Source organism: Euprymna scolopes, chromosome 32, assembly GCF_053919585.1.
Source record: "Euprymna scolopes isolate OS-2025 chromosome 32, ASM5391958v1, whole genome shotgun sequence".
Taxonomy (NCBI): domain Eukaryota; kingdom Metazoa; phylum Mollusca; class Cephalopoda; order Sepiida; family Sepiolidae; genus Euprymna; species Euprymna scolopes.
This window is the reverse complement of record NC_136513.1, coordinates 67,709,454-67,723,048: the sequence shown is the minus strand read 5'-3', so window position 1 is coordinate 67,723,048 and position 13,595 is coordinate 67,709,454. Positions and strand designations below refer to the sequence as shown.

Below are 13,595 nucleotides of genomic sequence, written 5' to 3'. Positions count from 1 at the left end.
CTCATCTCAAAACATTTGAAACATTTGATTTTATGTTCCTTTTTATACTTTTTTTATTTTTAAGAAGGTAATCAAAATTTGTTTTGATTTTTCAGTATTTTCTTTTTAAACACGCTCTCTCACATACATACACGTACACACATATTACATAAATATATATATTTAGTGTAAAGGAGGTACTTTTCTAAACACAATAAAGTTCTCTTAGTAGTACAAAAAATATGTAAAGAAAGAAAGTATATAGCATTACTGTTTTTCCTACTCCGAGTACTGAATTTATTAATATAGAAGTAAAAACACTAGGTATCGTTCATAGTTAGAAGTGACCTGACATTAGATTTTGAGTCCCGGTGTGGATACACTGGCTATGTCTAGTCACACTGAAGAGGCATGATATGCGAAATTGGTGAAATCGCCCATTTTTTAATCAAATCGATTAATGGAGCCCCTCCCCCCTTCACATTATACCAAGAGGAAACTTCACATGCCTCCTCGTAGTGACTTAGTCCACAATACATTGTAGTCTACATTGCACTGTAGAGAATCTACTGTTGATTTGATAAAATTATCTGTAAATAATGACTTCACATGAAGTGCAAAAGTCAAGTATCATGGTTCAATTGTGCTCTAAACAAACATTTCGGATGCTTCCCTGTCTTATCAAAGAACCAATTGTTGATTTTATGAAACTATTTTTACATAATCATTTGTATTAAAGTTAAATGTATAAAAGTCAAGTATCATGATTCAATTGTGCTCTAAATGGAAATATTCATATCAAAATGAAATAGAAAAGAAGCTACAGTTGATTTTATAGACTAGGCCTTTCTACTTGTGCAGTGATAAAACTTCTCAAATGCATTTGTGATGTTAGGTAGTATAAAAGTGTTAACTTTTGTCAAAATCGGACTTCCTCTTTTAATCACATTTTTTTCGAATTTCGATACTTATCAGATGCATTCCGATACAAAACCTATGTAAGAACACTGCCAGACACATCAAGTACCTTCATGTTAAATTTTTTTAAAAATTGCCTCAGCCATTTCTGGGTCCATAGGAAACAAACTCTCTCTCTCTCTCTCTCTCTCTTTTTCTCTCTCTCTCTCTCACACACACATGTACACATGCATAAAGTTCCTTTTATAGAATAGGAGATATATATAGAGAGAGTGAGAGATGAAAAAGGGACAAACCAAGTTATATGCCCATCAACGTTTTGTCTTTATAGTAAAAATTCTTCTGAATATATATACTAGCAGAAGTACCCGTCGTTGACTGGGTTTAAAAACAGCCTACAAAAAATGGACTGTGATTGATGAAAATATGATAGGTTATGAAAAGGAGGGGGTTGTAAAGAGATAGGTTTTACCCTAAGCAATGATGAAAGTAAAGAATTTTCGCAAAAGTATATTTTTTTATATCAACTTTGTTTCCATTCGTAGCCAAGAGTGATCAACAAAATGATGTTTCCTTACAAAGAGAAAATGTTATATATATAATAATATAAATATACAAGAAATAAATGTTACCATAGTCAATAAAAGTTACTTTTATGGTAGAAAAGTTCATTGGTTTGTATTTTTAAGTAGTTTGTAAAAAAAAAAAAAAAAATTTTTTTTTAATTCGCGAACCGGTTTTAAAAAAAATCAAAATGGCAGCAACTTTGAAATGGAGAGCCCCATTTTCAATTGGAAGGAGGGGCACCTGAGCATTCTGTGTTAACAATTTAAGAGTTCTGTCAACATAAGGAATATTTATAAACATATTTTAATGCTTTCCGTTATTTTGTGCTTAAGGAATATTCGATTATGGCATGTATAGTTTATATAAAAATTCATTTAAGTAGTTTCGTTTTAATTTCAGTTCACTGAAATTATTTCAAGTAAAGAGCATTAAAAACTATTTCAAAACAAAAAAAAACATGAACTGAACTTTTATTGACTATCGGGTAGTCGTTTGTTGGCTTTTCTGCTAAACACTCTTACTAAATAATATCGATGAAATATCGAAAAACAAAGAAACAAAAAGTTTTGAAAAATAATGAAGCTTTACTTACTTTAGTAAAATAATTCGAAACAGCAAAATGGGATATTAAAAAAGTAAACACGTAATTACTTTAGTTTTTTAAAGCAAAGAATTGATATGAATAAAAAGAAAATGGCGCCCTTTTCAAGCAGAACAGCTTTGTTTCAGTTTTACAGTATTGGATGGTGTAGTATTGTGCCGCCGGATTCGGGGTTGTACTATTGTAATGTAAAGAACATGCAGAAAGGGTTGTAATCAACTGACTTTCTTCTAGTACACTAACAAAAAAAGCTTAAACAGATATATATATATATATATATATATAAAAAGGTTATGTAAATGTTTTTAAAAAGACACGTAATTACGTGAGCAGGATTTTTTCCTTCTTTTGACATAACAAGTAACAATCTTATTTTTTATTATTTATCTATTTTCGAAAGAGTGCCACGTGCAAGTGGAGAAGGAAATAAACAGTTATGCAAAATTTGTGTCGAGAATTGTCTAAAGTTCCGACTTTTTTTTTGGGCTTTCACTTTAATAAGAACGTGAATTTATGAGGTGAATTTATTCGACACAATATGATTCAATTCAAATAAATAAAAGCTAACGTGAATTAAGATTAAAGTTAAGGTGTTATTGTGGACCCTTACCCCTTTTAAAAAACCTTATTAAACTTTGTGACATATTTACATTCTATGGCGGTCAGACACGAACGAACGCCCAATAATTTTACTATACCATATTTCTTCAAACTGAAACATAATTATCAAAGTATGCTTACGCAAATAGATATGAAATATGTTAAAGTTTGTGCCATATTTCCATGGAGTACAGGCGCGAATGCAGACCCCACAATTTTATTATACCATCCCTATTTAAGTTGAAACATACTTATCAAAGTATTCTTATGTACATCTATATCAAAAACCCTTGTAAACGTTTTTTTTTTTTTTTTCATTTTTTATTTCCATACCTTGGGGGGCAAGCGTGAACGCAGACCCCACAATTTTTATGAACCACCGTTCTGCCAGATCAAACATACCCATTCCTGATCCTCAATACATCTATCATTATATGTAATCAGTTTTTTTAAAATAGTCAACCATATAGAAGCCTATTCGTGACCAGACACACACAGACGTTCAGTTTTATATTATATATATATGTGTGTGTATGTATATATATATATATATATATATATATATATATATATATATATATATATATACTTTTATGAAGCCAAAATATGTCAAATGGGTTTAATGAACGAAGTAATGAGCTAGTTTTCTGTGATTTGTTTGTATTTTTATTATCTCAAATAATATACACACATATGTAATTATAGAAGAATGGATTTAATACATACTTAAATCTTGCTTCAGAAAAAATGATTCATACATGTCTTTTTGCTATTTGCTATACATATAATTTTTATTCAGGTTTTAAGTTACAGCTGGTTTAATTCCTGGATAAATTTTCATAAGTATCCTTTCATTTTAAAAAAAAGTTCAAAATTTAACATAAATATTTTAAAGATTAATTGCAAATATCAACTGAATTTAATTTCAATAAAAACATGATAGAAATGGAATAATCAATAACTGTCTTATCAATCAGCGACAAACAAAAATGACATGCATTTATGAAAATAAATTTTTTTTATAAATGTGTTATTTGGAGAGGGAGGGGTACAATCATCATCTAACCGTTGAAAACTGATCATGCATTAGGTCAATCATTGTGGTGAATTTTTAGAGATTTGTCTCTGTAAAATGGGGTTGGTTCTTGTTGATAATCAATTAGAAAAACTGATCCAATAGTGTGCTGTTTTGTATTTAGAATTTATACATAGGAGAGCTAACAAGTGAGATAAGCTAATACTGTAATCAATGTGTGTTGTTAAAAAGCTGATTTCATTCTTATTTTTAATTAGTTAAGTACAACTTATCTCTCTTAAATTATCCTTTCTGCTGGAGTGAAATTCAAGATAAGTAATTTTTAAAGATTTTATAAGATTGTGTTTTTCATTCATCATCGCATTATTATTGATTAAGTTTAATTATTTTATTATTCAATCAGTTTTCTGGTGAATTATAGTTTATTCATTTGAATTAACTATTAGTAATCGTTCAGTTATATTTTTTTTTAATTACTCAATAGTATAAATTGCAGTTATTTGTTTTATGTCTTTAAGATTTTATTTTATAACTTATTTATGCAACACAATATTAGCTACTTATATTTTCTCTACCGCTCTCCCTCAAACCAAGACTGTACCCTAATAAACAAAGTCTCAGACAGCATAGATATAGCACTCTCCCTCGATACTAGCGCACAAATACATGTATTTGGTGACTTCAATGTCCACCACAGTAACTGGCTAGGATTCTCAAATCACACAGACGTAGCTGGTAGCGCCACATATAGCTTCTCTATATCTCATTCCCTATCTCAGATGGTTACATTTCCGACACGTTTCCCAGACCAGCACGATCAACATGCCTCACTTCTAGATCTCTTTCTGACAACAGTTCCCAATGACTGTACAACAAATGCCCATAGCCCACTCGGGAATGCTGATCACGCTGTGATAATGGTAGAAATCAGCCTAAATTCTCGCCCTAAAACTGAAGACCCACTACTCAAAACAACGAGGTATTACAAAAAGGCTGATTGGGAAGCCATCAGGGAGCTCATCAGAGATGCCCCATGGCAAAATATCTTTACTCTTCCAGCGGAACAGTGTGCAAATGAGACAACTGAATGGTTCAAAACTGCTATTGAAGCACATGTTCCCGCACGGAAATACTATAGCAAGCCCCACTCCCCCCAATGGTTTACTTCTGCTTGTACAGCTGCCATTTGTCAAAGGCAGCATGCGTTCCGCAGATTCAACCGACATAAGTCCAGCTCAAATAAACAGAAGTTTATAGAAGCTAGAAATAATTGTAAGAGAGTGATAGACACAGCTAAGTCAGATTACTCTGAAACCACCAGAAAGCGCATCGAAGCACAGAAATTAGGAACCCGGGATTTTTGGAAAATCTACAACAGCGTAGTTAATAATGGACAGTCAATTATTCCCCCACTAACAAACAATCATGAGGTTGCTTGCACGGCAACTGACAAGGCTAATCTGCTTGCCAGTCGGTTTGCCTCAAACTCCACACTGAACTCGGTACACCACTCACTCCCTGATTTTCCTCTGCGAACAGACGCCACACTTGACGACTTGAAAATCACCCCTTCTCAGGTACATGCTATTATAAAAAACCTAGACACCTCTAAAGCATGTGGACCAGATCTCATCCCGGCTGTGCTATTAAAAAAATGCTCTGCCGAGGTTGCTCCAGTTCTGTCCAAACTTTACAATAAATGCCTTAACGAATCTTGTTTTCCCGACTGCTGGAAAACCGCCTCTGTGGTACCAGTCTTCAAGAATTCTGGTGAAAGAACTGACCCACTAAATTATCGCCCCATTAGCCTCCTCCCGCTTTTCGCCAAAATATTTGAGTCCTTAGTTAATAAAGCCCTAGTCCAGCACCTAACAGCTGCTAAACTCTTGACTGACAAACAATATGGATTCAGGCAAGCCCGTTCAACAGCAGATATCTTAACTGTAGTTTCTGAACGTATATACCGTTCATTGGATAAAACAGGGGAGGGTAGAGCGGTGGCCCTTGATATATCTAAGGCTTTTGACAGGGTATGGCACGATGGTCTTCTAAGGAAAATTAGATCATATGGAATCACTGGAAGAATTCATAACGTAATTAAATCCTTCTTAAGTAATAGAAAAATCAAAGTTGTCCTCGACGGACGTACATCCAAACAATATGACATAAATGCGGGAGTGCCTCAGGGGTCTATCCTTGGACCTCTATTGTTCCTGATATTCATAAACGACCTCCCTGATAATATTGTTTCGGAGATGGGTATATTTGCCGATGACACCACTCTCTATAACAGATATGAGGGGAAAACAAATGAACACATATCCAAGAAAATGGCAGAAACACTAGAGGATGACCTCCAATCCGTAGTGGAATGGGGACATAAATGGTTGGTCTCATTCAATGCTGCTAAGACTAAGCTTGTTTCCTTCAATAACTACAAGAAGCCTTCTCTACCACCAATAGCAATGGCCAAGAACACATTGCCTGAAAGTACTTCTTTTAAACTCCTCGGCCTAACGTTTACAGGGAATATGAACTGGAATAGATACATTGAGAGCATTGCCAAGGCTGCTGCAAGGAAGGTTGGCTCCCTCTACCGTGCTAGAAAACTACTTACGCCTGCCAGTATCCTATACCTCTATAAGGCAACCATTCGCCCATGTATGGAGTACTGTTGTCACATCTGGGTTGGTGCATCTGCTGCTTGTCTCTCGCTCCTGGACAGGGTTCAAAAAAGAGTCGCAAACCTGATAGGTCCTGAACTGTCATCTGGGCTTCAACCTCTGTCCCATCGACGAGATGTTGCATCCCTCTGCCTGTTCTACAAATACTTTAATGGTGAATGCTCTGACGAACTGCAAACACTTGTACCTCCCCGACGTAACTACCCCCGACAAACCCGACAAGCTACTAAGTCTCATCCCTTTACAGTGGAGATCCCTAGGTGCAAGAAAGCCTTTTACTCCAATAGTTTCTTCCCCAGAACTGCGGGTCTTTGGAACTCCCTTCCGGGATTCTGCTTTCCCAACTGCAATGATATGCAGAAGTTCAAGTGTAATGTTAACAAACATCTTTCTACTCTTCTCCCTTCATAATGACCCCGCTAATTAATTCCCTAATAGTAGCCCCCTGCTTCAAAGTGGCACTGTGCCTTGTTTGGGGTGAAAATTGAATAAAAAAAAAAAAAAAAAAAAAAAAAAATTTCACAGTGAATTATAAATTATATATTCAGATTATTTATTAATTCATTTTCATGACAATTGTTTACTTTTTATTAGTCATGGTTAAAGAATTAATTGTGATTATTGAATTATTTCTAACCTTAACCCCGTTAATTGATGTATTTCATTTAAAATGAATAATTCAACAACATCAGTTACATAGGTGATCTGTTTTAGAATCTTGAAGTGGTCAAGTGTGTTACTTTTGATCCTATACTTATCGAATTTGATAATGAATTTCCTGGCTAAAAGAATTAAGTCACTCTCAGTCTTATATATTTAATAGTTTGAAGAGCATGTAACGAGAATCGATGGCATATAAGCCAGTTTTTTTTTTGGGGGGGGGGTTCTGTAATTATTCCGTTGGTATGAATGTTACTTTTAAAATAGCAAGTCATCATTTTTCAACAAAATAATACATCTTCACTTTTCTCATCTTTTTTTCCAGCTGCTGCCCAAACATAGTGCAGTGACTATTGGTCAAACATACCAACGAAGGAAAGCTAAAGATAAGAAAAACAAAGCTGTTCAGGAACCAGAAAAGCCTGGCATGGAAAGCATTCGAAAGAATAGAGAAAATTTTACTCGGTATTTACATTTTGTATTCATTTAAGTTCATATGCAAATGCTGGAAATGGTCAAATAAAAAGAAAGAAAAATAGTAGTTGGAATGTGACAATAATAGCAAATTTGTAATTGCTAATGTACTAATGTTGTCTTGATTCAATCCATGAAGTTAATATGCAAATCACGTTTCAATAACTCAGAATTCTAAAACTATCATTGTCCAAATTAAATTTTCAACACCTAGTAAAATATTGTAGTAAATATTTACTTTTAGCAATTTTTACTTGAGACATCTGGAATTTACAAAAATAGTTTTACAGAATTATTATTCAGATTACAATATTTAATTTAAAGTCTCAAACATTCATAAGATTTATTTGACTGCAATAAATGTTGATCAATTGTATTAGTTTGTTATTAAAGTAAAGGTGATTTTATTGCTTTGCATAACTTGAGATGGCATTTGTTGATAAACTTTAATGAAAAGTGAAAATTGCAGTCTAAATTGATCATTTAAAATTTGACAAAGTTAATTTCAATTATTAAGATTTGTTTTCATAGAATATTTTTTCTTTGTTGTTTCAATCTAACTTTGTCCAAAAGAATTTTAAATTAACCCAAATTAAAAATATTTGTTATGTACAGTTATTAGCATAAAACATTACGTATGCAAAAAAAAAAAAATGTTGAAAGATTTTTCGGCCATCACTACTCTATGATCTGGTCACTTTTCACTGGATCATATTAGTGAATGCTGTGTAGGATGCTGCCTTGAATAGTGATTTGTAGGGGATAGCTAGATATTGTGCTTGAAAAATAGTACCTCTGTCAATCCAATTTCATGCTTGAGAAATCACGTTCAGTTCTTGGATTTAAAATCTTCATGGTGCTCTAATATCAGATAGAAAATATTCTATTCAGTGTTGTCAAACAATATCTTCTGACTTCTTGAACAGATCAAAGATTGCCTTTAGAACACCTGTTGTCTTCACATTCAATAATGTTTCTTTAACATAAATGGAGAAGTGAGATTGTTTTTGTTTCTGTAGTGTAACGGTGGTCATAAATTTTCTACAATCAGGTGTAAAGGAATAACTTTCATTTTGAAATTTGCGCAACAATCTTTAGTACTTGAAGAGTGACTTACCATAATCCTGTTCTCTATGGCTACATCTATCTTATGTTTTGTCAGAATCTATATTAATCTTTTCCATGAGTATTTTTACTTTATGGTTTAACAATTTTCCATCTCACTGTCAATTGCTATTGGTACACATTAAAATATAACATCAAATGAAAAGATGCATACATTTGTCTCTGTTTTTCCAAGAAAGGATATTTTCTCTTTCTTATTATGTATACAGTAAAAATAATTTTGTTGTGTAATTCATAAATTATAGCTGATTTGGCCGTTTGTTTTACAGTCGTTGACTTAATTGCATACAAATGTCTCCTGCATTATTTCATTTAGTAGCTTCTTTCTGAATCTACCTTATATCCGTGTTTCTTTCATCTGCTCAAATGTATAGCATTTCTCAGATTTGACATCACATTCCAACAATTATTGTCATCTGATTCTAACAAAATTCTTATCCTGAATTTCATTTTAAACACTCTTTTTGATGTTTTTCAATTGTTTTTAAAAGCTTGACCTATTTTTCCTACGTTCTAGTTGTCCGCCATGATTATCAGATATTATAACCATATCTCGGCTGAAATTTTTACCAAATTTAGTTTTGAACATTCTTTTGCCTTTTATTTGTTAAATTGTTTATTTTTCTTTTCGTAGTTTCGTTTTGTTTGCAAAAAATCTCAACTTATTGTAGCAATTTTTTTTTTTTTTTTAATTATTCGCTTTCGATATTTCCATTTGTCATCCAAAACTTTTGGACAAATAAGAATACCTCATCAAATTCGAGAATTTTTTAACTAAATTTTGCCCTACCATTAGAGTAAGATTAATCGTGGGTAACATATCTCATTACTAGAGAAGAGTATATAGCATCTGTCGGGTTACATGTGTGATGCTGTACGGAGGCAAGTGTGCTGAGTCCATACTCAGTCCTAGTTCGCTCATCTTTAGCGTAATGCAAGTAAAACAGTCGCATTTATGAGTGCATTTTTTACAAGTGGTTACTAGAAATAATAAAACACTTATCTTTTGGCGATTCTATTTTTTTCTTTGCTGACAATCTTCCAAAGTTGAGTGAAAAATGTCTTGTCAATCTTTTTTTGCTTGTTTGTTTAAATAAAACAAAGTCAAATTATATAAACAAAAAAAGTTTAATGGAACAATATTTTTTTTAACAAAAGCTGTTTAAAAAAAACTCTGAAGATATTCAAATGTTTATACTTTCTAGTCTTAACATAAAATTCTGTGCTTATTTTGTTTTTTGTTTTTTTTTTACATAGGAGGCACCACTTATCAAGGCCCAGAGGCCACTCAAGGATAAGGCTTAATGAGTGTATGGTAGTCGGTGGTAAAATATAGTAGTAATCGTTAGTCGTGGAAATTTGATAAATTGGATTACTTAAGGGGGTGGCTCATCAAGAACTTGTTTACGTTGGACTTGAAAACGACCATATTGTAATCAGCTGGAAAGCAGGCAAATGGAAGAGAGTTCCACAAGCATGCAGTTCTAAGAAAGAAGCTTTGTTCATGGAATTCACATTTAGGTTTAGGCACAGATAAAGAGTGTGGGAAATTGATAGTGGTTTTGACTAAACAAGTGTTTTTCATGAAAGTTTGTTGAAGGGGGTTCCATAGATTAGAGCTCAGATGAGCACTTGTCATAAAAAATAATGATAAAGCAGATGGGCTCGCAATGTCTCTTCTGTGGGAAAGAGGTTGCAAGGAAGAGAAAAAAGCTACAAAGTCTATTTGGAACTCTCTCAAGGCAGGATAACATGGCAACAATACTCCATCCTTGGACATACTTGGCTCTTATACAGCTAGAGAATTGCATCAGCAGTGAGATATCTTCTAGAGCAGTAGAAGGATCCCACCATTTTTCTGGCGACCTTGGCAACAGATTTGATGTACATGTTCCATTTCAGATCAGGAGTAAAGGTCACATTCAGAAGCTTATCAAAACATAGAGCCTCCTCAATACAAAAACCATTCATTTCAGTTGATGCCAGATGGGGATCAAAGCGTTGATGATGTAAAGATAGAAGCTTGGTTTTAGATGCATTAAAGGTAACCAGCTACCTCTTTCCCCATTGTACTATGTGCTCATGGTCAGAGGAGAGAGAATCAGAACTTGATCGTTTACGGCCTTTGAAGTGCTGCTATAGATGGTAGTGTTGTCAGTATAAATGTCTACAAATGATCTTAGGATGTGATGTGGGAGATCATTAATGTAGATCAGGAAGAGAATTGGGCATAAGATGGACCCTGAGAGACTCCAGCATTAATAGTGTGAGCTTCTGATTTCTGCCCATCAACTGCTCCTCTTATAAACTTATCAGAGAGAAATGTAATAATAATTAGAAGACATTTTCACCTATACCATAGTTGGAGATCTTGTGAGACCTTTATGCCATACACTATCAAAAGCTTTTGATATGTTAAGAGCTATTGCCCAAGAAAGGAACCTTCTATCAAGAGATGCACTAATCCTATGAGATATAACTGTTAACATATCTACTGTAGATGTAGCAGAATGGAAACCATATTGCATGTCATTAAGGTTATTTTTGCTGAGATGGTTGACTATTTCCTATTAAACACAGATTTCAGCAACATACTCATGACTAGGGCTATGACAACAGAATATTCTTTTCATTGTTTTGACGCTCGAGTATATATCCGACACAGACAACCGAGAACCATTTTACACTATATAAAAGCATATAATATATCAATGGATACACACTCAAGTCAAAATAATGAAAAGAATATGCAGTTGTCCTAGCCCTACTTATGATGCACAGGAGACTAATTAGTCTGTATTGAGAGCGAGATGAGCGATTACCTGAATTTTTAAATACCGGGCATACTAATGTTTTCCAGGGTGTTGGGAAGCAATTCTCCTTAAGACAACGCTTAAACAGCTTTGTAAGTATGGGAGCTAGTTCTGGTTAAAGCTTTTTTTTTTTATAATTGGAATGCCATCAGGGCCAGTTGCTTTATTGGTTTCAATGCTTTTGATTAGCTTGGCAACATCAAGCACAGATATTTGTATGTCGCATAGCGTGTTTTCAGATACAGGAGGAAATACAAGGAGATTGGTGGTCTTGATTGCATAGTGTAGAATTAGCTGCAAAGAGTTTGGCTTTGTTTGCTGCTGACGAGATGACCTCAGGTCCATTGATGATGGTTGGAATAGAGCACACGCTTCTATTCAGGACCCTGTTTGGTATTTGCCAAAACTAGTGTGAATCAAGCCGCTGCTCAGCTACTTTGGACTTTATGGACTGGAATACAGCTCTCTTACATTCTTTATTACTCTTTTACAGTAGTTGTTGGCAATCCCGAAAGTGGCTTTAGTCTCCGTACATCTATTATGTTGGAAGCAATGGAAAAAAGAATTTCTGTATGCAATGGCAGCAGCAGATTCTGGGGAGAACCATGGCTGGCTGTTAGGTTTTTGCTGGAATTTTTTTATGGGTATGAAGCGGTCTGTACTTACAATTAACCATTCTGTCAGGTCTGATACTATAGAGGACACATTCTTTTTAAACATGGAACTCAGAAGTAGATCTGATATAAATATACGGAAGCTGCCCAAGTCAGCCATAGAGTATCGATATACTGTATGATGAAGAGGTACATCTGAGGACTTATTACATTTCATTTTTATCTTAACTGATACAACCAAGTGGTCAGAAGATCCCAATGGAGACAGAACAGAAGGTGAACATAGCTTGTGGCAAGTTGTGAGAAAAAGGTCTAGGAGATTTGCATACTGACCGTTGGTGTCAGGTACACGGGTGGTTTCATGAACAATCTGAGTTATGTCATAAGTAATGGAGGAATCGTGACAGAACCTCCTCTTATCTGTCTTGTTTGAATAGGTTAACCTTTCCACATAGTGAACATTGAAGTTTCCATAGACGTGAATGTTAGCCGAAGGATGAACAGACAGGATGTGGTCAATTTTCTCAGATATGCTCTTAAAGATAGTAACTCCGCTATTGTGGGGGTGATAGAGGGCAAATATAAATGCAGTGGTGTGAGCAAGTGCAACCCGGAAGCACATGTAGGATAATTTAGGGTTTTATCTGGCGATGTCCCTACCACATGTAAAGCCATCTCTAGGCACATATTCCATGCCCATGGCAATCTTGAGGGCCAGATTTTGATATTAAGTTAGAGTATCCTTTAATTACGAACTCATCTAAGGAAATAGTCTGTCCAATGCCAGTTTTGCTTAGGAATAATAGATCTGGTTTAGTCTTCTGTAATTGGGTTTCAACCTCTGGAAGGTTGGAATGTAGACCTCTGATGTTGAAGAAGACATGGTAGTGGGGTCTATGTTGGAAGTTGAAGTTCTGGGTTTAGAATTACACTTATTTTCTTTTTTTCAAATACAGAAAAATCTTGGATGTGTGTACTCATCACACAACAAAGATGTCATATCCCAAAAATCATGTGGGTTTGGCTAGTAACTTTTCTATTTGACTAGTAAATGAAAATATTTAGTTGTAAAAGGTCAACTAAAGATAGATTTGTACATAGAGCCTCGATTAATAATCAGATAAGTATTCAATCCCACATATAAGTTTTGTTACTCTGTTGGTGTGGTTGAATATACCAAGACTTGATGAATTCCTGATGATTAGTCAGCCATGTTTGACCCTGTTGTTGAGGAGCAACTCTTGGATAAAAAATATGCAGAAACCTTGACATGGCAAGTCGAATGCAAACTAGAAAAATCTTGGATGCAAACCATCAACAGTGAAATTTGAATGGAATTGATCCTCAAGACCAAGCTTGAAGACTGGGATTATAGGCTGCCAGAAAACATCAGAACCCTAACCAATGGAAATAAAACTGTAAAATAGATGATGACCGAACAGCTTGTATTGCTAATTCTATTTACATATTACTTGACTCAACTCGTTTATGACTTGAGATATTTGAGAGGGTTGTTTAAACTTG

At 34.3% G+C, this 13,595-nt stretch overlaps 1 protein-coding gene across 5 annotated transcripts in view; it reads left to right on the top strand.

Annotated features, from left to right (window-relative positions):
• Positions 1-13,595, top strand: part of LOC145256407 (membrane-associated protein Hem-like) — a 195,507-nt gene that overhangs the window by 108,449 nt on the left and 73,463 nt on the right. For all 5 annotated transcript variants that reach the window (XM_080115273.1, XM_080115271.1, XM_080115272.1 and 2 more), the window contains exon 20: positions 7,371-7,510. In XM_080115273.1, the coding sequence (XP_079971399.1) occupies positions 7,371-7,510 (140 nt within the window). The remainder of the gene's footprint in view (positions 1-7,370; positions 7,511-13,595) is intronic.